The following is a 26,099-nucleotide window of genomic DNA, read 5'->3' on the forward strand; positions in this document are numbered from 1 at the left end:
TCCCTGTGCACTCCTCCAGTCACCCAGTCACTACCATGTACTAATCCAAACACTCCTCCAATAGCCAAGCACTTATAAGTTCACCACACACTCTCCTTGCAGTACTCTAATTATCCACTTAGTACCCTTGTACACAATTGAAAGTACTAGGGGTTTCAACAGAGGAAGAACGCTATGAAATTCTGAGGAGAATAAAATGGACAAACAATCTTGGCCCTAAAATCCTGGAATGGGTAACTTACAAAGAATCACATCCCACAGTAACAAGTCTAGTCTTGCCCCAGGCCTACTGGGAAGCACTCCTAGTAGAACTGAAACTATCCCTAGGGGTACAAATTAGAGGTACCCAAGTGCAGAATACCCTCTCCAAGGACCCCCGATAACCATCAAATCACGAGACCTAATCCACACAAATCGTAGTCTTCCAAGAGCCTTGAAGGCAAGAAGGAAAGGCACCAAAAACATCAAACCTCAGGAAATAACAGCTCTCCGCGCAGCGCACAGGAAGAAAGTATGGGAAATACGCTCCCAAAAAACCGAGTCAGAATGGGTGAAAATTTTTACCTTCCTCAAAGAAAGGGGCCACATACAACTTTGGAGATATATAAAGCAACTCTCCAACACCAGCCAGATAAAAGAAAATGGAGTAGGTTAAACATGCAACTCAGCTGTATTCAACCCAACAGGACATTACCCAAACTTATTCCCATCTACAATCTCCAACAAAAGATAAAGTCAATAAAACTTCTAACATCACCGTGGCCGAGGTAATCACCCTGATTAAAAACATGAGGTCAGATGGAGCTCCTTGACCCAATGGAGGTCCGGCATCTGTGTTTACAGCCTCGCAGGGATTCTGGGCAGAGCAGCTGACAACACTCTTTAAGCACACCTTTGCCACCTCTACTGTTCCAATATCATAAAAAGGTTCAATACTTTCCCCAATTTACAAAAAAGGGGACAGCAGAAAACCCGAAAACTACCGGCTCATTACTTTATTGGACGTTGAAGCCAAAGCATACGCCAGAATACGTCTGAAAGAACTGGAAGCCTGGATAACGGATAATAACATTCTTCCCCTATTTCAAACAGGATTCAGGGCCCAAAGCTCTACCACAGATGACATCTTAGTACTGGGCCATCTGTCCAATCGTGCTACCCAGATATCTCAGTTACCACTATTTTGCTGTTTTGTTGATTACAGTGCAGCTTTTGATAGTGTTGATCGCGGTAAGCTGTGGGAAAAACTACACATTTGGGGAATCCCCCAACAGCTGCTAAAAGCCATAATATCCCTATATCAGGGGACCTGGGTCGCATTAAAATCAGCCAAACATTAGTCACTGCTAAGGTACCAACCAATAACGGCTTAAAACAGGGTGCGTACTTGCCCCTATACTTTTCAATCTGTATACAGCTGATCTGGGGAAAGCACTGGAGGGGGCACGTTTATTAACCCCCAGACAGGTAAAAACGCGTCTTCAAATACTCCAGTACGCGGATGACATTGTGATTATGGACCCCACGAGAACTGGCTTACAGAAGGCTCTAAAAGCTTTGCATGGATATAACCAACAGAACAAACTCCTGGTGAACCAAGAAAAGACCAGGGTACTTATATTTGGGATGTACCCGCGTAAGAAGACCACACATTGGCAACTTGGGGCCCTGCAAATTAAAACAAGTATGAGCTACAATTATTTGGGCTTTTGGCTATCGGAAGGGGCAAAACCCACAGCCCATCTGAAACATCTGAGAAGGAAAGCGGCTGGCATCATTTTCTCTTTAAAAAACCTTAATCAGCGACTTCATAGTCCAACTGCTGAACATATTTTGAAAGTTCTTAAGGCTAGGCTAGTGCCCTCTCTTAACTATGGCCACTTAGTTTGCCCCGGTGCCTTCAATAAGTTTCTCGCGAACCATCAAATTTTGGCTTACAAAAAGGTCCTAGCTCTCCCCGGACAGGCCAGGAGAGCTAGAGTAAGGCTGGAGTTGTGTCTCACTAGTCCAGACATTACTTGTTCAGGTGATTTAATAAAATATTATATCAGGAACACGCGAGCACCAGAATTGTCATTAAATAGGCTAATTAAAACGCTCTTTGAAGAGGAGGGCTCCCCATGGCAGGTGCATTTGGCAGCAGGCATTAGATTATTGGACATCAACATCCAAAATCTGCACAACCCTGACATCCCGCTAACAGCTTAGAGAAAAACAGTGAATACACAAGCCAAGAAAATATCCTTTGAAAGGGACTTGGAAAGCCTGCATCACCAATCGAATCTCTCCTCGCTGGACTCCTCATATACCATGGGAACACCGCAACCCTACCTGGAGCAAGCTTTGACAGTCCTGGCCCGGGGAAGAATCTCTTACATGAGTTGCTCACTTTGCCTATTACGGATTTTAATTCAACCTGGGCCCAGCAGGATAACTCAGTGGCTTCTTGACTCTGTAATTACCATCGTGAATCCTGGCTCCATTTGTTGTGCTGTTGCCCAAAATGACTCAGTGAGAGGCAGCGCTTGATTCTCCCTATTTGTAGGTTGCTTGGCCTACAAAGTTGCAGTGAAGTGTCCGACCTGTGCTTCTCTACTAAAACACCTCAAATTGTGGCCCGACTAGGGAAATTCACTGATGCCATCCAAGCCAAATTGAAACTGTATACTGAACTATAACAGGACTTAGTCGACCATTGAGAAAGAGAGACTATGACAAAAAAACTTTTCTTAAATTCTATGTATAATATTTTACTGTCAGTTAAGAAAATAATCATAACAGTCATTTTTATTATTTTAAATCTTTTTTAAACGATTACTTTATTCTTAAATAATTGTGTGAATTCTTAACCAAGCTTTTGTTTTATTGATAGAATATTGTAACAATTTTAATTAATTGAACAATAAAGATATCTTCCCTCACTCAGTACCCATGTACTCATGACCCAGTCACTAACACTTGCACTGCTGCAATCACTTGAGGACTACCTATGTAGTCCAGTAATCTCCCTGATACTATCTATGCAGTCCTCCGAACGCCCAGCCAATCCTATGTGCTTATCCAATCACTGTGCCAAAACCCAAGCACTTATAAAATCACCATGCACTCTCCTTGTAGCATTCTAATCATCCAGTCACTACTCATGTATTTATGCAATGACCCAGGCATTAACTCATGGCAAAAACAGTGGAGGTCATGCCAATCACAGGGGTACCCAACGCATAGTGTTCCCTAGTGTATGTATGTGTTTTCACTGTATTCTAAGTGTCTTTTAGCATAGCACTGGCTCTAGGCCTGGTTAGTCAGAGTTAGTTACCACCAGTACCCATCAGCAAAACGTTGGGGGCACAGGAGGACTTTCTGCTCCTCTGTTGGTTCTTTCTGCACATCTCATTTTCTTCCTGCACTTTTCTTCATCTTTTTGGACTTCGTTTGCCTCTTTCTGCATGTGTTTTGCTTCCTTCCATGCTTTTCTTCCTCTTTCTTCACATGTCCTACCTTTGTAGGCGTGGTTAGAAATTAGCATTTAAATAACCTTAGAAATTCACTGAAAAAAACATAAGTTTCAGCGACGTTATAGTTAGAATTTTTCATTTAAAAAACCTTTGAAATTCACTGAAAACACCATAGGTTTAGGGACGTTATAGTTAGAAATCAGCATTTAAAAAACCTTAGAAATTCACAGAAAAAAACATAGGTTTCAGGACGTTATAGTTAGTTGGAAAATTCACTTGTACAAAATCATAGAAATTCGGCAGTTATAGTTAGTAGACCTAACTATAACTCGCACCCCCGCAGTGCACTGCTGATGATGTCACATATTACATCACTCATGACACGCTCAGTAACATCACTGATGACAACAAAGGTTACAGGGATGTTTTAGTTAGACATATTTCTCTACATCAGTCATTACATGGTCAGTGACATCACTGATGAGATCTTGAATCACATACGTTTTAAATTATCATACATGTTTTAAATGGACATAGATTACCTGTAAAGAACTCTCCAAACTCTTGTTCTAATTTGATTGCTCGATCAAAAGTTTTCTTGGCTTGTTCCTCTGTCAGGCGTTTACTCATTTCCCTATGAAAATATGAAGTTAGCATTAGCATAGCGCCTGGTGTTCCATAAAACAATAATTTCACCAAGGAAAAAATACAATGTGCTGTTATAGGAGTGGGGTGTACGTTTATAGTGATGTTACTGCTTGGAAAATTAATTTATATTTTGTATGTGCAAAAAGTGCTGCATAGGGAAAACTAAACACAACATAAAATGCCCTGTCAAAGGTATTTGCAAAAATATAACAAACTAATTCCACATAAACCAGCATACATTTTTTTCCCTTATTGACTTTGAATACAAATATATTTGATTTATTATAAAAAATTTGTGAAGGGACCAATCAGAGACTTCATGGAAAGAGTAGTCAAAAGGTCATTCCTAACATGAGCAAAGCCAATTGGTCAGCCTTTTTCAGCGCACTTTGAATCTTATCAGCAGCCGACAGCGGACTCTGGTTGCCAGGGACATCATACTGGCTTTCCTCAAATAGAAATCATTAAAAATAATTAACCTTAGGCAATTCTAGTAATTTGTTTGTGTTGCCAAACAGTGATCTATTGTATCCTACAGTGAAATAATAAAAAGGACAGCTTTGTGTATATTATACATCTATGAGATAAGGAATTGAATGTGGCAGAAAGTGTGAAAATGCAGTATACTTTTTAGATATAAAATAGTCCCTCGTGCATTGCAAAGAAGCCATGTTCTAAGAACGGGAATGATACATCAAACAGCCAACAGCACAAGGTGAAAGAGGTACACTCCTCCGGCTGATCAAGGTTATGATTGACTTTGGTCAAGCCAATGGTTGAAGGTTCTCACTCTAGAATGACTTACATTACATATAATAGGAACAATAGATCAAACAAAGAGCTGATCAATAAAGCCAGAACTGCAGGCTAGGAACCTGAGTGATAAGCACCCTCAACTTTTGATTATAAAGATTATGGGGTTTATCAGACTAATGCACTTCTCATATTAAAACATTTATGTTTTGAATACAGGTAAGCAAATGTTGAACTTACCCACTCAAAATGTATGCCTAAAGTTATATGAAATGTTTTTCAACAGAGGCAATTTTTTGTTCAGGACTTCACTATAAATTGCATGTGGGTTTTTGAGGGATTAGATGTTTCTTCTGAATTAAATTGTGCAATCATTTTCAAATGGCTAAAACTAGTGGAGTATATTCTACACAGTTCTCTACCCAAGAACTAATGTTACAACTCAGATCTTGGCAATACAATGATGATTATATCTATCTTGATGGTGTTTTGTTAAAAGAGGGCTGATGTTGGGGCGTGGCTTCGAGGGCAACAATGGTGGACGTGGCTTTCTAGAGCTCCCGCCGGCCCGTAATTAATCCTGGCATTTATCCTGACCCCGAACCCACTATTGGCTACTGTGCGACAGCGGCGGCTGTTGGGGACAGGGGGCACCCTCCGGTGCCGCGTTTGAGGTCCCTGGTCCCTGGCTAGTGGCATTATTGGCGGCGACACCCCCGGGCCTACCTGCCGCGTGGAGAGCCGGGGCCTCGATTTGGCGCTTATCCCGACGGACGGCCTTGAGCGCCGGCCGGCTTGCTCGCCGGCGGGCCCCGTGTGCCCGGGGACGGTTTGTTTCTGGCTGCCGGAGAGAGGGCGGCGACGTCTCCTGCCGCCTGGAAGGTCACCGACGCCGCTGGGAGCTGCAAGAGGGCGGCGTTGGTGGAGAGCTACACGGGCCTTGGGACCGATCGGGTCCCCCTGGGCGGCCGGGGGCTGTGGCTGAGTCGGGGCTGGAGCCGGACCGTCGGCGGTGGAGGGGGCACGTTCTGCCCGATTGCCTGCGTGTGTGGGCCCCTGCAGTGTGGCCCCTGGCCGCGGAGAGACCAGCGGATTAGGAGCGGTGTGGTGCTCGCGCCATCTTTGGGGGCGCCGCTCTCCTGGGTCTGCCCGCGGAGCGGTTTGCGGAGCTTTGGAGCTTATCCTGCGCTGGGCCCGGACTGGGGGCTGGTGTGGCCCAGAGAAACAGGGTCGCCTGATCACCCTGGTTCCGAGTGCTCGGCTGTGCCCATCCTGACCCGCGGCTGTAGGCGGGTGTCTGGACCGGAGAGGACGGTGGTGGCCGGTGAGCCGGGGCCCGAGAGACAGTGGCTCCATGAAGGTGAGGAGCGGGTCCGCTGCAGCACTTCCTATCGGGTGGGGGTGCCCTGCCTGAGGCCCTGTGATCGGGGGCTTTGCGGTGGCCCCGAGTAACATTCGTGGCAGTTGCTCGCTGGAAGCCGGAGCAGTTGACGTATTTTGAGGTGGCGGACTAGTGCGGCGAAGCACCCTGCGGGCCTCCCGGCCTAGGCATCACCCCGGGTGGTCTTTAGCGTTGCGTGGCAGTAAGTGGCGGGTCTGCCACGGGTATTTGTATTTGTATTTGTATTTAATTTATTTATAAAGCGCTAACAATCATCCTAGGTAGGATATCACGGCGCTGAGGTTTGGTGCTGAGGGGTACGGTGACCGCATTGATTACTGATTATTCTGGTTTAGGGAAGAGTAGTGTCTTTAATTGTTTCCTAAATGATAAGAGACATTCTGTCAGTCTGAGGGTACGGAACAGCCCGCTTGAACTACCCTGATCATGACCAGAGGTGGGGGTGGCACTGGCTCCGCCAAGCAGGGGCCGATTGACAAATTCACTGGACCCAGCGGGGGATCGGGGGCTGCTGGAGGTGGCCAGAGCACTGGACCAGATAACGCGGCCTTGATGGCGGCCATCACACAATCAAGGGACATGCTAGATGCTAAAATTGGCGCGGTGGGAGCTGATGTCATGCTGTTCCGCCAGGATCTCCGTAACGCAGTCGCTCGCATTGCGGAGACCGAGACCAGGATTACAGGAGTGGAGGGAGACGTCGGTGCCCTGAAACAGAAAGTGGCGGAGATGGACAAGATCCAGAAAGGGCTGGCTCTTCGTGTGGAGGACGCGGAGGGGCGAGCGCAAAGGAATCACCTACGCTTCGTGGGCTTTCCAGAGGATTGCGAGAAGGGGCCCATGGATGCCTTCCTGACGGGGTGGCTGGAGAGCTGGCTTCCCCCGGACATCTTGTTGCGCTGCTTCGTAGTGGAGCGCGCACATAGAGCCTTAACGCAGAAACCGCCGGTGGGAGAACGGCCTCGGCCGGTCATAGCTAAAATCCTGAACTTCCACGACAGGGACACTATACTCCGGGAAGCGAGGGCCAAAGAGACTCTGCTGTTTGACAATCACAAGATTATGATCTTCCCGGACTATACCAAGCAGGTACAACAGCAGCGCCATTCCTTCCTGGCGGCGAAGGCCAAACTGCGTGGCCTAAAGATCCACTATTCACTGCTGTATCTGGCCCGCCTTCGCGTTGTCTTCAAATCCAAAACCCACTTTTTTGATTCCCCGGAAGAAGTGTTCAGGTGGACGGATGAGTCGGTCAGGATCCGACCAAACGCCCAGCCGGGGCTGGGCTCTGGACCATCGCGTGGATCGTCGCAGGAGAGGGGCGACTCCGCCGGCAAGGGCAAACGACATCGGAAATCCCGTTCACGACGACGCTCCCTGTCCCGTGATGGCCTTCTGGATGGGACGCAACCCGACACTGACCAATCGGGGAAAGAGAACTGAGCACGGTGTGAGTTCAGCCTTCATTGCTTAACCCCTGTCCACTGGTGGACTCTACGGAGGGCCTGGTGTGGAGGCTCCAGTGGTAGAGCGGACGGCGGCTGGTGCAGTGCGATCTGGACCTTGGTATGGCTCAAGGGACATAATCCGGGAGGCATCTGACTGTCTAGTTCTTCCTGTGGCCCGAACATTGTGGTACGATGGGGTTCGGGGTACTAACCTGTAGGGCGGCCTAATCCTCCCACGGTTGGGGGGTGGCCCTGGGGGAAGGTTCTGTTACTTGGGGGGAGTAGTTGGGATCCATTGGTATGGTGGGCTTTGGGCGCTCTGTTTTGGGCCTGAAGCTCCCCATGCCGCAACAGGTACTTCAGTGTTTCATGAGGTATGGGGTGGGGAGTGGGGAATTGGAGTTGGGCTGTTGGGGGGGCAGGGTTGGTGGGTGGTAACGGGGGGGTAGTGGGTGTTTTGAAGGGGGTGCACGTGATTTCTGCTGCATTGAAGTATATGGTATTGGGTGCCGGGGCCGGGTCCTGGGGGCCTCAGAGACTTTTCCATCGGGACAATGGTTGACATCTCAGGGCAGGAACTTGCTGGTGACTCTATGCGAATATTGAGTTGGAATGTCAGGGGGATGTTGGACAAAATCAAGCGTGGGGCAGTTTGCGCTGGGGTAAAAGAGACTCAGCCGATGTGATGCTACTCCAAGAAACGCATATGCTGGGTACGAAGGCACTGAGTTTACAGCGATTTGGTTTCCACCAAGTATTTCATGCAGGGTTCTCCAGGGGCTCAAGAGGGGTGGCCATTCTTATCCACAGTAGGCTGTCGTATACCCACGAACGTCATTGGCTTGATCCCCAGGGTCGGTATGTATTTGTGAAAGGCATGATTGGTGCGGAGCCAGTGGTGTTTGGCAGTGTGTATGCCCCCCCCCCCTCTACAATGGTCCTTGGGAGAGAGACTGTTTGAACTGTGGGCCGAGATCCCAGACTCCTTGGCCGTGATAGGTGGTGACTGGAACGATGTTGTGGATGCGTGCCTGGACCGGCAGAGGTCGCAGGGGGTCGCGGTGGCATCCTCCCCTACACGGCTGAAGGCGATGATCGATGGGTTGGGCTGGGTGGATGCCTGGAGACACTTGCACCGGGACGCGTGAGTACACGTATGTGTCTGCTGTACATGGTTCCTTCTCACGACTGGACTGTGTGTTTGTACCGGGGGCCTTCCTCGACAGGGTGAAACGGGCTGCAATTCAGCCCCGGGGGCTGTCTGACCACTCCCCTGTCGCGATACAGATTGAATTGCGCAAGACGCGCCGGCCATTTCGGTAGCGGATGTCCTCGTGGCATCTCCAGCAGGCAGACTACACACAGCATATGCGCAGCGCGATTGCCCACTATTGGCAGGAGAATCTAGCGGAGGGGGTTGATGGAGTGACGGTCTGGGAGGCCATGAAGCCCACTCTGAGAAGCATTGACATTGCTTGGCGTGCTGCTGCCCGTCGTACTCGACGGGAGGCCATTGTCGCAGCCGCAGAGCGAGTGGAGGTGTTGGAGAGACGGTGTCGGGGGGAAGGGGACGAAATGGCGCTACGGCTGCTCCTGCAAGCGCAGCAATCCCATGCCTCGGTCCTACTGGACGAGGCTAGACAAGCGTGGCTGGCCACGCGGAGCAGGGTGTACCAGTGGGGCGATAAGTCCTGCACCATGCTCCATAGGCTGTGTCAGCAAACGCTGCAACCGATCACTTTACCGGGCCTCACCGACGGGGAGGGAATCGCCATAACGGACGCTGCGACACTTGCGGCAAGCTTTGCCAACTACTATGCGGAGCAGTATGCTCCCCGGGACAGTCTCCCACCGGATGCTATTGATAAGTTCATTGCTGACCTTCCCTCCCGCGCGATATCAGATGAGGCCAGGAAAGCCTTGGACCTCCCCTTGACGGCGGAGGAACTGGGGGATGCGCTGGGCCAACTCAACGTGGGTAAAGCGCCGGGACCGAGTGAGTTCCCCAGCGAATTCTACAAGAAATTCCACCTGCAGCTTGGGCCGCACTATAGGCGAGCGTTGGAAGTAGCGCGGGAGCGTGGTAGCTTGCCGTCTGACTGGCGTCAGGCGGAAATTGTGGTTTTCCAGAAGCCGGGTAGGCCCCCCGATCGACATAAATCTTATCGTCCCATATCCTTGCTCAACTTTGAAGCCAAATTACTGGCCAAGGCGCTGGCAAAACCGTCTTCCCCCATATGTCACAGACCTGGTCCACCCGGATCAGGCGGGCTTCATGCTGCATCGGGCGACGCAACACAACATTAGGCGAGCACAGGCGGCGGTGGACGCTGTGGGGGCGACTGGAGATCGGGCAGCACTATTGCTGGCAGACATTGACAGGGCGTTCGATTCGGTCAGCTGGACTTACCTCTTCGCCCTCTTGCCGTGTCTCAACCTGGGCCCGGTGTTCATCTCATATGTTAGGCTGCTGTACACGGACATCACCGCTTCGGTACGTATCTCCGGGGCGATTTCAGAGAAGTTCCCAATTGCCGAGTGGGTTCCCCAGCGAATTCTACAAGAAATTCCACCTGCAGCTTGGGCCGCACTATAGGCGAGCGTTGGAAGTAGCGCGGGAGCGTGGTAGCTTGCCGTCTGACTGGCGTCAGGCGGAAATTGTGGTTTTCCAGAAGCCGGGTAGGCCCCCTGATCGACATGAATCATATCGTCCCATATCCTTGCTCAACTTTGAAGCCAAATTACTGGCCAAGGCGCTGGCAAACCGTCTTCTCCCATATGTCACAGACCTGGTCCACCCGGATCAGGCGGGCTTCATGCCGCATCGGGCGACGCGACACAACATTAGGCGAGCACAGGCGGCGGTGGACGCTGTGGGGGCGACTGGAGATCGGGCAGCACTATTGCTGGCAGACATTGACAGGGCATTCGATTCGGTCAGCTGGACTTACCTCTTCGCCCTCTTGCCGTGTCTCAACCTGGGCCCGGTGTTCATCTCATATGTTAGGCTGCTGTACACGGACATCACCGCTTCGGTACGTATCTCCGGGGCGATTTCAGAGAAGTTCCCAATTGCCAGGGGGACCCGACAGGGTTGCCCCCTATCCCCTTATCTCTTCGCACTGGCCATGGAACCATTGGCCGTGTGGGTGCGCATCGATGCACAGTATCGTGGCTTTGTATGGGGGCGGAACTCTCGGACAGAATCGCGCTCTATGCGGACGATGTCCTTTTCTTTATGACCGACCTTCACCGCTCCGGCCCTCGAATATTGGAAATAATGCGTGTCTTTGGCGAAGTGTCGGGACTCTTCCTCAACCCGCGCAAATCGACCCTGTGGGTGCTGGGTGGAGAGTTGGAGACGTACCCCTGGGCTTCGGCACTACAGGTGGCGGTCGGTGGTTTAAAATACTTGGGAGTCTTCCTGTCTGAATCTGCCGCAATTGCATGGGAGCGCAATGTGCTGCTGGTGTGGGACAGAGTCCAATCGGACATCAAAACCTGGTCTTGCATGCCCCTTAACATCTATGGCAGGTCTGCAATCTTCAAGATGGCCGCCCTCCCGCGGCTCCTCTACCAATTGCAGAACCATCAGTATAGAATTGACCCACAGTGGTTCGGTCGCGTGAATTCAGTACTGGGCCGCTTTATGTGGGCCGGTGGCGCTTCTAGGGTGGCGCTGCGGACTTGCTTCCTATCCACGTACTGTGGAGGTCTGGCTACTTCTGACCTCCTGTCCTACTATCAGGCCTCCCATCTGTTGGTTCTGAATGAGTGGTGGTGCGGCGATCACAGCGACCCGGCATACGCACTGGAACACTTCTTGATGGGCGATGCCACGCTACATACGCTATTGTACTCGGCCAGGCGGCGGAAGAAATTGCAGCGGGTCACTCAGGTAGTCTTTGTGATCTGGAGACAGGCGCTGCGCCGCATGGGCTGGTAGGCTGACAGCGGAAACCCCACTGTGGAATAACGGACAGCTTCCCGCACTGTCTTCGTTGTCTGGGTTTGGTGGCTGGGACGCCATTGGGATTTCCTCGCTTGGCCATGTTCTCGCAGGGACTACCCTCAAATCCTTTCAGGACCTCAGCTCCGAATTCAGCATGTCCAAGACCCAATTCTTCAAATACCTACAATTCCGTCATGCACTTGCACCGAGTCTGGTGGGGCTGGACCAACTTCCCGAATTTAGCCCTGTTGAGGCCAAGCTCTTCATCGGAGACTTGGGGGATAAGAAAGTCTCCAAAATATACCAAACGCTAGTCACTCACTGCTCCTCTTCTCTTCTGTCGTTGAAGGCCTCCTGGGAGACGGATATTGGCCCTTTGGATGAGGATGACTGGAGGGAGGCCCTTGAGTCCCCCCGTGGGGCTGCCATAGCTGTGCGACTCCGGTTCATACAGTTTAAATACCTACATAGGGCCTACTACACTAGGGAGAGACTGTGGAGGGCGGGCCTCATTGCCACCCCGGAATGCTTGCGCTGTGGGACTGAAAAAGGCACGCTGCTACATACGGTATGGTCCTGTGTGGGTCTGACCCGATTCTGCAATGGGGTGTGGAATTGTCTGTCAGAGGTACTGGGGTGGGACCTTCCTCGTACACCCAGGCTGGGTCTCCTTCATGTCCTAGAAAATGTAGGTGGAAACATTTACAAGCGTCACCTCCTGTTGCTGGGCCTGGTTGTGGCCAAACGGGATCTGGCGAGAGCCTGGAAGAGCGACCGTGCTCCCCCACTTAGCGCCTGGAAAGCAGGCTTAGACTTTCTTATGGGGCTTGAAATGCCTGTGTTTGAGGCCAGGGGATGCCCCCGGAAACATTACAAGATCTGGAAGAGGTGGGCGGATTACCGGGGGTTGACCTTGGAGCCCCCAGTTGATTTAGATGATGTACAACCTACAGATGGGGACCTTGGGGCCTTGGAGGGTATCTGATGCCTACTGTGCTTTACCTGTATACTATGGCGGGAAGTGAACACGTGCACTGGGTTAGGGTGGGATAAGGGGTGGGTAGCGGGGGGGGGTTGTCTTTTGGGGTAGTTAGCAGGGTACTGGGGATTGGGAGGGGGGTGATTCAGGAGTTTAGGCTATATATACATCCTGCTACATGTTTGCCGTTGACAGTGCCCCCTGACTGTGGAGAACTGTACATATGCTATGCCTAAACTTTCAATAAATGCAGTTCTGAAAAAAAAAGAGGGCTGATGTCCATCTCTAAATGTCTCCTATATATAAAGATCCATGATGGAAGACTGTTGTAGGTATATTCAGTGTTATCTAGCGGACGATGAAACTGTGACAGCATCAGTTCTCTGATTTGATCCACATTAAATTAAGCTATAGTAATGAATTGAATTTCTTTTGTTAAGTGCACCAAGGCCCCTACGGTCGTACTAGTGCTAGCCTGGTAGAGAACATCTCAAAGTGTTGCTGGTCATGGTTGAGACCTCTTAGGTAGACAACCATGTTTTTATTTCAGATTTGAGTGTCCATATATCATGTCTGGGGCAACATCTAAAGGATGGTTGCTCAAATGCTTGTGTGCAAGATATTAAAAAGACCTTCCACCTTTACTCTGTCCTTTGATTATAGGGATCACTAGAAGAATGTCATTTTCAGATCTCAGTGGGGACAACAATAGTATTAACTTGGTTTATTCTGCAGGAGACTGGACCAGAACCCTGTCTTGCTTGAAAAACAAATCACAGAACTTAAAAGGTGGCTGTTTTCCTGTTGGTAGCTAATTATAGAGCCTGATTCACAAACAACATTTTGTAGTAAGTAAAGAAGTATTACAGTCATACCATTTACTTTTTTTTTGTAACACTTGTTTATATTTATTGAGGGTTCAAACCTTCTGGCTTCAGAAAGTCACTTCAGATCATTCGTATAAAATAACAATAAATGTACTACAAACATTTTTGACATGTAGCCAAGAGTGGAATGGAAAAAATATACATGAAGGAATAATACCTCTTAAACTCGGAGCGCACACTAATCGTAAGCAACTGCATCTCCACTCTGTACAATGCATATAGCCAGTTTAAATTTCTCAATAAACAAATCACAACAAACAAAATATCTTAAACAATCCCACCCTCCTCCCCCTGGTCACACATATAAAGAATCTCCGATCATGCCATAGGTCACTTCACCCCATCGCTCTATACAACTGAGTGATTACTCTACGTTTTTTATGGGAGCATTCGTACGTTGCTCCTCTGAGTCATCCTCAGTGTGGACTACCTGTGTGGCCTCCGATCGCTGTGTATCAGTGGCAATCTCCAAGGGGACCTCCAACATAAAAGCATACCAGGTCCTAGCATCCTCTTCCAACTTTACATCCCTCCTGCCCCTCTTCACTCAGATCCATTCCGCTGTTGCCCATTCCCTCAAATCTTTGGGACAACTTTCCACCTTGGGGGGTTGGGAGCCCACCCAGTGGATCGCTATCCGTCTCTTGGCCAGCACAAGCCCAATTTGGAGAAATCTACATGTAAGCTTCTTACCTTTAGGACAGGGAGGTAAACCCAACAGTATCTCATTAATAGACTGGGGTAGCATCCATCTGGTAACTCTGCACAATCTCTCTAGTATGGAGTCCCTAAAAGAATTCAGTCTTGGGCACTGCCATACCATATGCAAAAATGAGACAGCATCACAACCACATCTGGCACAACAGTCATACCATTTACTTACTACAAGATACAGTTGACAAACCTACGGGTGGAGATCTCCACCTCTCTTAACTTTTCTATAAGGAGTTCCTCACAAATGTAAGATTACTAATTAATAGTAAATGTGGGTGGGTCAGGGGAGAATTTAGGGGGGTAAGGGAGGGTATAGGGAGGGTTAAGAAGGCTTTGGGGAGAAAGGCGCACACCCACAAAAGAGTTAGCCCTTTGCTATTCGCAAACTGCACTTCTAAAGTTACAACAAAAAAAGGAACATATATAAATATGTATTTACCTAAATACACATTATATATATTTAATTTTATGTTATAAAATATATACATATATAAAGTGTTTTATGATTACATATTTTAATAACCTGCTTTAAAATTAGAAACAAATGTAATATTTTTAAAAATTCTGTACATAACTGTTTGTCATTTTGAATACATAAATATAAACTTAAACATAAACGTAAACATTTTGCCTTACGTAGGATTGTTTTAAAAATAACCTAAGGAAATAACTTTTTAAAATTAAATAAATATCCTGGTATTGAATATTTCCATTTTGCTCTACATTTGAAATAAACAGACAACATTTATTTATATTAATATTTACCATTAAAATGGTTTTAGTAAGTTTTTTTATACGTAATAAACTTTTTAAATGTTCCCTCTTCTTTGCTATAGAAAGATATCCACCCCAGTGGCAGAGAACTCCGCTTATGTGTGAAAAAAAGTTACAAGTAGTAACTTAAGCCCTGTAAATCTTGGCATGTTAGACTACACTCTGTAGGAAATTCACACTTGTAGTGGCCAAAAGCCAAAAGCAGTACACTTGCTACAATGTGTAAGAGTAAATGTGCACATTTAGGGCCCCATTAGGATGGCGGGTGGGCTTTGCCGGCCCGCCATCCTATCGGAATTCGGGACCGGCCGCCCTAAGGGCAGGGGTCCCGCACGCACCATTAGGATGTGCCCGCCACAGTGGCGGGCACATCCTGTATTCATAGCATTGTGGCGGGCGGAGCTCTGTGCTCCGCCCGCCACAATACTAAACATGCTTTGCATCATTTACATAATCAAAGCGGCAGGCACCGCGCGGTGCCTGCCGCTTTAATTATGTAAATGTAGGGGGGTACCACAGGTACCCCCCGTGTGCCACCCCCCTTCGGCCTTCACTCCGGGGGCCCACAGGGGGCCCCCAGAGTGAACACCGCCTGCCTTTCCGTGGCGGCATTGCCGCCGCGGAAAGGCATTGCACTGATGCCATTGTAATATGGCTGGCGGTGTCTCATAGACACCGCCACCATATTATTAATTTTCCGCCCCGGCCGCAATGCGACCGGGGCGGAAAAGTGGCGGGCGGTTTTTCCCTTCATTGCAGTCCCCCCGCCATTGTAATGTGGCGGGGGGGAAAAGGGTGGCGGGCGGGCATTTCTGCCGGGCGGATCGCCACCGCCACCATGGCGGTGGCGATCCGCCCGACATCGTAATGGAGCCCTATGATTTACTATTGTGTAAATATACCTTAGTGAATAGGCCCCAATGTATTTATCGTGCTGTACAAGTTCTAAGTATTAGCCTTTGTTGTAAAACATTCTTTGAGGACCATCACCCTATAACAATAACTCTGAAATAAAAAAATATAACTGCCCAGAAATGTGGTTAGAATGCTTGAGACCTAGCAGCAGGCCAACAAGCATATCATGGTTGTTTAGTTGTGAACTGTGGAATACTGTGCATAGACATGAACTGTGGAATACTATGCAAGATATAAGGCTGGATTTAAATGTATACATTGTTTGTGTACTTGCAGAAAGTGGATATGCATGCCAGGACTTTATATATTTTTTAATTTGTCTAATGCTCCATATTTTTGACATCTATTACAATGTCAAAAGCTATTAAGAGTGAGGCACTAAATTAAAGAATACTCCCTCTTATATGACTGTCTTATTGAATAAACAAAAGACAACATTCTCAGATTGGCTGTCCTCAGCTGGGGTGGTCTCTAAGCTTGACCTTGCTAGAACTTGTAGAAAGAAGAAGTAGGCATTTTGGGACTTGTTGCAACTTAGATTGGACTTCAGGAAGTGTGTGATTTTTTCATTTTTTTTTGTCCCTTCCGAGTCCTGTGAATATGCTACCTCAATACTCTTCGGGCCATGCAGTTTATCTCCAACTCCACAGCGAGGGTCCCCCAGCTCTTGAAGCTTTGCAGAAGAGTTATCTCAGCTGGTTCTTCATTAGCACCCAAGTAGGTTTCTGGCACCTGTGAGCGGGCCTCCATCTCCAATTGCCTACTTTCTCCCAGCTTTGCTGAGTATGGAATAGACAACTTGGGTGCAGAGTGAAGTGCGATTGTTGGCGAATGAGGACATAAAAAACAAACAAAAAAAGACAACATGAAATGTTTACCATCTCAGCGATGGAATCTGGACTAAAGTGAGACAAGAGGAGTGGTGATAATTTATTTCTGCAGCTGGCTGGCTTTAGGTTTGTTAGTACTCTTCATTAGAAATAGAGATATGGTTATGAGAAATTTTTCTCAGATTCCTCAAGGCCCAATACAAGTTCCTTTAAAAGTGTTGCAATCTGACTCAGAAAGCAAAGACCAAACACCAATTAAAATTCAAGAAACACAAAACGTAGTCCTAGTGAATGATGAATGCCTGAGGTTAGTAATAACAGAAATGGCAAGGCTGTTTCATACAAGCAAGGATGTCAATGTGCCAGAATGCCAGAGGTAGTGATACTGATATCACACGCTGGTTGACCTCTGATGACATCACAAGGTTTATCCCTTTTTCCTTAGTTAATTCCTTGGTCTAGTTTAATAGTCACACAACAAAAAGGGGTATCCCTTGCCTATACAAAATGTTATCCTTTCCTAATCAAGACAAGTTGGGAGAGTGCGTGCATACTGATTAGGTAACAAAGAGGCATGTTACCCTTGACAACGACGTGACAATAGAGACATGCTTCACAATCCCCATGTGGTTGGGTATAATTCTCAATTAAGGAGCCATGATGAGCAATTAACTCACCTTGCATGCAGGTTAGCTTTGCATGCTTCACTCTAATTGAATGAGTGTGTTGCTGGGGCAATGAAATACTGACCTCCTGACAAAAGCACTGGACCTAAGAGGCCTGAGCATAGAGGCTGTAACATGTTGACAGAGAATTAGGGTCACAGGAGCATAATATCCTTACCTTCCATTAAAATGTTTTTAAAATATTCAAAAACAAACCACTAATAAAGGGAAACTTTACACTAGGTACCTCAATCACGGTAATAGTCAAAGTGCTCCCTGGTATATGATGAAGCCCATCCTGGTTTTTGGGGCCCAGTATGAGACCCGATGATGAAACATCAGGATGAGTTAAAGGCTTATTAGATCGAAGGATTGCGATATGGCACCTGCGTTAAATACACAGCTATCCAATTCGGGAGCAGTAGTCACCCTCACTCCTCGTCAGGATTACTTTAACTCGGCACTCCCTATTGAAGGCCCTCACGTCCGCTTAGTCTAGTACATCACGGACACTGCCACAATGATTCCATATAGCAATACACTGAGCACTGTAGCCTTGGGCACTTCTGTATTACAACTAACTGTGCGTTGTACTGAAGCCGTGATCCCTCCCTCCCACAGATACAACCAGCCTTTGTGCGGCACCATTTGAGACTGAGATTCTTCCTTCTGAACCACATGTGAGTACATGTAACTCACCCTATTGCTCTAGGTGCAACTTCCTGTGCACCTTCTCAACCTCTCTGACACACAGCCCCTTGTATTTTTCAGACTGTCAACATTATCTTTTCCACACCTGTCTTGAAAAAGACCCTCCGCGACCACGGATTGGGGCGCCACAGGGTCGAAACATCGACGCTTGTCATAGGTCCAGAACCTCCAGGATCCCTTTAGAAACACTAGGACTCAATGGATGTGAACTAGCTTTTGGCCAATGAAATTCTTGTATATATCTGTATGTATGTTATATTCCATACCACTGTACATTGTTCCATGGACTGAGCACCTTTCACCAAATGTCACTTAATTGCACTTGTTTGTGACAGTCTTATTATGAATCAAATGTTATCATTGAATGAATCAATTCAGACGAAACATGAATGAATTCTGATATAAAATCACATGAAATAACCTTTTGGTCACAGGAACTTTATTCTTATATTGCTTGAGCATTAATTTCTCATCATATATGTGTATCAGAGAGCATTGAACCTTGATTGCATTAAATAGCATTGTCAAAGTAATGTGTGTTACCCAACAGAACCATTTCTTTGTTTAATCATTAACTACCCAGGTTCTGAGGGACACAGGGTTGCCCCTTTTCTTTAACTATAATATTGCAGATGCTGACCTGCGAGGGTTTTTCCTTCACAGAATTTGTTTTCTTTTATGTAATTAGCTACAAGTTGAATGTTAGTTTACGCTTAATATGTCAGACAAAGAGACAATCTCTTATAGCGAAGACTACATCGCTAGACTGATACAAGAGCAGGGAGACTCAAATTTCCTCCTAGGTGCAGACCGCACCTCAGTAGATGCTACACTAAACGAAAAACGTCTTAAAATAGAAAGACTAGAAAATAAATTATTCAGGTCTCGCCTACATGGGCATGTGCTAACCAAATACCTTTCATCAAACATAATACCAAAAGGCTTGCAAGTTAGAAACGAGCCTGCAATATTTATTGATGTGCCTAAATTCAGGGAAGGCTTCAGTTTTGTGGCTAATAACTGCTCTAGGCACTGGATGGTGCTAGGGGTGGAGACGGCAATAGAATACGTCATGAAACTGACACAAGAAATAGCCGACCTGAAAAAGGAAATTTTGGAGGACGGTGCACTAACAAATGCAAAAGAAGCCCTAGAACGGGCTGAAAAAACACTCGCTGAATTCAACACAGTGACCCTGAATGGAAAATTGGATAAACTTGCAAAGGATATTTGAGACTACGATAAAAAACACACCTACCCATACCTAGCTGACGAATACTACCAGCAAAGGTTTTTTACCAACAGGAGCAGACAGGGACCAAGACGTTTCAACACCTTCTCTGACTCCTCAGCTGGTAGCGGTTCAGAGTCCGAACAAGAAGGGCCCTCAACTATCAGAGAGTTTCTCCAAGCACCACAACAGCAACATTTTTTAGACCAGGGCTACAGCCAACCCAACCGGGGTGGAAGTGCCGAACCAGGTTGGGCTCCTCGGAAAAGATGGAACAGAGGAAGAGGAGCCACGAGAGGGAACTCACGTGTGAGGTTTTACCAGCCGGAGGGGCACAGCGAGATCTCTACACGGAAACAAACATACCGTTGGTAACTCAAGCTACAAACGTGACTGTAGCAGAGGCAGTACGTGAGTCACTCCCTACCAAAGAGGCGGCAGGAACTGAAGCATTGGCATTGATGGCACCGACAACGGCTGGAACAGAAATGAACAACACAGTCACAACTTTACCTACTATGCTGACAATAATACCATTGGAAGTAGAGGGGAACAATGCAGCCTCAATCACACTGAACCAGATCACTCCTGCATCTGAAAAGTGTCCAACCCTGCTCAACAAGCTCAAATCAACTTGGATCTTATGGATCCCATCATTAATCTATCAGACCATGAAATAACCACAGCAGAAAGAAATGTCTTGAGTAAAGGACTCTCCTTCGTTCCTACAAGCAGACCAGACTCATTTACTACAAAGCTAGAGCTACAGAAGTTTTTGCGGAAAATAAGATTAAGATATTACTTTGGCAAAAATGAACACACATCCAAGCTGGCAGCAACACCATTCAAACCACCCTCTTCATTTACGCCTGGATCATACTGTATGAGCCAACGCATACTGGCATTCGAGCAGGTCGTGATGTAGGAGGTGATGGCATCCCTGGAAGAGAAACAGTACATCAAACACGTTTCCAAAGAAGAAAAGATGGCACTGAAGGAACTAAGTAAGAACAGCTCCATTATTGTTAAGGCAGCTGACAAGGGCGGAGCGGTAGTGTTAAAAAACACCGTGGACTACGTCACTGAAATTCAAAATCAGTTGGGGGTCAGAGAAAGTTACCAACCTACCCCGAGGGATCCCACATCAAGCATTAAGACACTCATCGAGATACTTGCGGAGGATGGTGTCAAAAAAGGATTCCTTAGCCCACCCGAAAAAGAATTCCTGATTAACAAGGAACCACGCATTCTAACCATATACATGATACCTAAAGTGCATAAGAGCTTGGTAAGCCCGCCCGGTAGACCAATCATATCCGGCTGCGATTCAGTTCTGGAACCTGTAAATAAATTCATAGACTATTTCCTTCAGCCAATGGTACCACAGACTAAGCCATACGTCCGTGACTCAATGCACATCATAAAGCTGCTAGAAAATCAACCATACGACAAAATCTCACAATTCATGGTAACACTGGACGTCTCTTCGCTTTACACCTCCATACCACAAAGTAAGGTCATAGAAGTCATCCGTGCCATGCTTGATAAACGCCCAGCGCCCCACTGGATACCAACAACTTTCCTGATCAATCTCCTTGAGATCACAATGAAGAAGAACTATTTCATCTTTAAGCAACAATTCTATTTCCAGTGCAAGGGAGTCGCTATGGGTGCGACCTATGCACCCAGTCTGGCGAATCTGTATATGGACAACTACGAGGAGGAATACTTTCATACAGATGAAAATCCCTACATCGACTCAATAGCGATCTTGGAAAGATATATTGACGATGTCATCATGATCTGGTCAGGAGCGGAATCCAACCTACAGAAGTTCTTTGAATGGCTGAACAAGAGATGCATCGACATCCAGTTTACCATCACCTATGATCGGAGCAACATTGCCTTCCGGGATCTCACATTTCAAGTGAAGAATGGCTTGATTTATTGTGACCTCTACAGGAAGCCGACAAAAAGAAATACGTTGCTAAAATATGATTCGCACCACCCTCGCAAACTGCGAGACAACTTATGTTATGGACAATATTTGCGAATGACGAGAAATTGCACAAAAAGGGACGATTTCTTCAAAGAGAGTGAGACACTGACCAAATGCCTACGTGAACGTGGCTATCCCCTGGGCCTTCTTAAACGTGCAAAGAAGAGGGCTTGGTACTGCCCTAGAGAACAACTCCTAAACCCCAAGGATAAGAAACCAGCAACCACCAACATGGTATGTGTCACCACCTTCCACTCAAAAAGCAACATAACAAAGAAAATCGTGATGAAATATTGGAACTTGGTGGCTCCTGAACTGAATATGGAAGAGAGCCCTTTGTTTGCTTTTAAAAGAGGACGCAATGTGAAAGACAGTGTTGTGAAGGCGTTCCTTGACCCACCAAAACGACCAAACCACCGAGACCAACTGGGGCTTCCACCAATTGTAGGCCATTTCAAATGCGGTACATGCAAAGTATGTCCACTGAGCATAGAGGGACCATCTCTCACTCATAAAAACAAGACATACAATCTGACTTCATTGAGGAACTGCAACACTATCAATGTAATCTACATTATTCTATGTCCCTGCAACATACCGTATGTTGGGCAGACCACACAAAAGGTGAAAACAAGAGTTCTGCAACATATGAGCAAGATCCGATGTAAAGTTCAGGGAGCGCCACTAGTGGATCATTTCACTAACCTTAATCACTGTCCAGAGAGCATACGCTGGAGAGTGTTGGAAAAAATCAATGCCAACCCAAGGGGTGGCTCAATGGCATCTGCCTTAAACAGGAAAGAATGCAAGTGGATACACCTTCTTAACTCGGTATCCGCTGGCCTGATTGAGCATGAAGAGATAAAACAAAAACAAACAAAAAAAATGGGTTTGCTATAAGATCACTGCATGCCACTATCCATTACTAGGCGCTGGGAATTGTTATATACACTGTTCCCAATTGCTTCATATTTCTGTTTAAAAGCACTTGTCTTGGGAATCCACTGCTAAAGGCGCAGGCTCCTTGTCATGTAGCCCATTGATTGTTATATGTATATCCGTCTTTCATTCTGACACAATAAGTATTCAACTTAACACTGTGCACTGTGTCCAAATCATGCTGAATATCGGTGTCCACCATATGTGTCATGAACTCTTTGTCTCTTCAATTCAACATTGTTTACTCACTAAGCTTTAGTCATATGACTCACTGTGTGCAGTTTGGCTAGCCATTGTTAATTTACCATTATTGGTTTAAGAGCGTTGCACCATATGTTTAGCTGATTTATTAGTTTTTTAGAACTTACACAATGAATATGTGCATATTTTAATACATCGATGTAGAATTTACAGTATTTATAATACTACTGGCCCGCGGCCACGCTTGTAATTATGATACAAACATTCTAGTCCTTTCCATGCTACCACGCGCGCAGCGTGGTACAGTCAGGATCCAACGCCATTACCTAGCAACGTACGCGCCTGACGTACACGAGACCCAGGAACTGCCTTTAACCGCCTCGGTCTGACGAGCAGGCAGCCCTTGAGTAATGCAGCAGAGAGGAGGGACAGAGCACCTCCTTCTCCGATGATCGTCCCACTGATTCAAACGATACGGGTAAGAGATGCTGCAGTTCTTAATACCTGAACGGCTACTTCCACCTAATCTGGGGTGGCAGTTGCAATCCTACTATTCCATCACAAGTGGGCTCTCTCAGTACGGGAACGCGGTTACTGTAGCCCCTTTTTCTAACGGGTTTCCTAACCACATGAGGCCACTCACCGTTGTTCTTAGTTTCGCGACCTCACAGGCGACTTTATTTTAATTAATGAGAAAGGATTGCGATATGGCACCCGCGTTAAATACACAGCTATCCAATTCGGGAGCAGTCGTCACCCTCACTCCTCGTCAGGATTACTTTAACTAGGCACTCCCTATTGAAGGCCCTCACGTCCGCTTAGTCTAGTACATCACGGACACCGCCACAATGATTCCATATAGCAATACACTGAGTACTGTAGCCTTGGGCACTTCTGTATTGCAACTAACTGTGCGTTGTACTGAAGCCATGATCCCACCCCCCCACAGAAACAATCAGCCTTTGTGCGGCACCATTTCAGACTGAGATTCTTCCTTCTGAACCACATGTGAGTACATGTAACTCACCCTATTGCTCTAGGTGCAACTTCCTGTGCACCTTCTCAACCTCTCTGACACACAGCCCCTTGTATTTTTCAGACTGTCAACATTATCCTTTCCACACCTGTCTTGAAAAAGATCTGCCGCGACCACCGATTGGGGCGCCACAGGGTCGAAACGTCGACGCTTGTCATAGGTCCTGAACCTCCAGGATCCCTTTAGAAACACTAGGACTCCTTGGATGTGAACTAGCTTCTGGCCAATGAAATTCTTGTGTATATATATCTGTATATATGTAATATTACATACCACTGTACATTGTTCCACAGACTGAGCACCTTTCACCAAATGTCACTTAATTGCACTTGTTTTTGGCGGTCTTATTATGAATCAAATGTTATCATTGAATGAATCATTTCAGACGAAACAGGAATGAATTCTGATATAAAATCACATGAAATACCCTTTTGGTCACATGAACTTTATTCTTATATTGCTTGAGCATTTATTTCTCATCATATATGTGTATCAGAGAGCATTGAACATTAATTGCATTAAATAGCATTGTCAAAGTAATGTGTCTTACCCAACTGAACCATTTCTTTGTTTAATCGATGATGAAACATGGCACTACTAGAGTGGGTGGGTTCTAACATAAGAAAAAGATTTTTTTTTCTTTGAAAATATGAGACAGGGTATCTGAGCAGGAAAGGATAACATTTTGTAGAGGCAAGAGATACTCCTTTTTGTTATTAGCATTGATATAGGGAGAGTGTATTCCTTGAACCAGTTTCAATCTCACCTTCGTTCTCTTGAGCAGGGTTTCCTGTTTTTGGTCTACTAACTCTTATAACAGCCTTCAGTTACATGTTGAGAGATCAAGGAACAGAAAGGCATGAAAAGTAAAGACAGTAAATAAGGTTTAATGAGTCCTGTTTATTTTCTGTTGCAGCTGATATATTGATGACCCTTGAGCACCAGGATAACAAGGACAGTACCAATAATCCCGCCCCCCTGATATACCTGCATAAAAAATGTTGTCCAGAAATTTTCAGTTTTGATTTGTGTTTTTGGATCATTTGAGAAGTCATTTAGCTTGGGAAGAGATCACTGATACCGGCCAAATTTTTCTGGATGACACTTCAAAAAAATGGTGGATGTATTGCAGTGATGAAGTAATATTTCAGGAACCATGAGACTTACATAGTTCATTCTGGTGTCAAAACATAGGTTTTGGGGGTCAACTAGTCTTATAGAGTCAGAAAATAACTCCTCAGAGCAACCCTTCTGCCATTTTCCAAAATGGCAGATATAATAGAGGAGGAAGAGACATATAAATAAATGGAACAAATAATAATGCTTTTAATCCTTTTATTATACACCAAACATGTTTATGATCTGAATATGAAAACAAAATATTTTTTATCGCTCCTGTTTTAGACACATTTTCATAGTTCACTTTATTTATTTGTTCCGGCGATCACTCATGGTACATTTTCAGAAGGTTGGACATTTCAGAAAAGCATATCGACACAGTCATCTTTTTGTAGCACAGGTTTTGCAAGTACATGTACGTGTAAGTTCTATGAGTAGAGGCATTAGAAATTTTTTAGGTTTTAGCACCCCATCAATATCTTCCCAACCATATCTACACTGATCTTTCTCCACATATGCATGATCCAAACATACATCTTCAGATCAAATAGAACGCTCTTATAATGTGTCCACACACAGAATGTGACAATGGTGATAGGTCACTTAGCAGGACTCAGTTCTTGAACTCACTGTACCAAAGATCTTCAAGTGTGTGACAGTCTGAACTTGTTTTCCACACACGCACAAGGCATTTTTCTACGTCTTTAAAGTCACATTCTTATTCTTGCTCAGCAAATTCTTTTAGAAACTTCCCAGGTTCAGCAGTTAAAGCTCCAATCTTTGTTCCAATATTGCTCAATGTGTCATCACCCGTAAGAATATGTGCCTTGATAAGAACACTGTTCGTTTCTGGGTCAATTTTCTTGTACAAAATATATAGCGGGATTAAGTGTCTTTTGTTGCGTGTTCCATAACGTATCCATAACTCTGACAATCCTTTGACCTATGAACATTGCAACACATTTAAATAGCACAATAATAACATCTGTATCATTTGACAGTTCAATGACTTGATTGGAACCACTTCAAACAGCCCACTCAACATGTGGCACAACACAAAGGTCATCTTCCTCCAATTTGCTGTTAAGTTCTTGAACAATATGACTCGTACCTTTTGAATATATCTCTGCAGGCACCAACTCGTCATTGACGATCATTCCACTTGCAATAATTGGAAATTCAGTGTTCACTGAAGCATCAGCAATGTTTTGGCGAACTAACATCTCCAAGTTTATCTTGTTTGATGGTGTAGACCAAAATGTATAAAGTTGCACAGGTATAGGTGTCCAATTTTTGATGCAGGCAAGGTCAATTGTTCCACCTGTAGACGTTCATCTGATTCTCTTACATTCTTTGACGGATTGTTCAAGATAACTATTAAAGATAAAGTGCACTTCTTGGAAGGTGCAAACTGACTTTGATATCTGTAGAACAGTCTGAA

At 46.1% G+C, this 26,099-nt stretch overlaps 1 protein-coding gene across 1 annotated transcript in view; it reads right to left on the reverse strand.

Annotated features, from left to right (window-relative positions):
- Window positions 1-26,099, reverse strand: part of LOC147696851 (disks large homolog 2-like) — a 734,055-nt gene that overhangs the window by 37,636 nt on the left and 670,320 nt on the right. Inside the window, exon 10 of the mRNA XM_086933917.1 lies at window positions 3,998-4,089. Coding sequence (XP_086790043.1) covers window positions 3,998-4,089 — 92 coding nt within the window. The remainder of the gene's footprint in view (window positions 1-3,997; window positions 4,090-26,099) is intronic.

Source organism: Lissotriton vulgaris, chromosome 8 (assembly GCF_964263255.1).
Source record: "Lissotriton vulgaris chromosome 8, aLisVul1.2, whole genome shotgun sequence".
Taxonomy (NCBI): Eukaryota; Metazoa; Chordata; class Amphibia; order Caudata; family Salamandridae; genus Lissotriton; species Lissotriton vulgaris.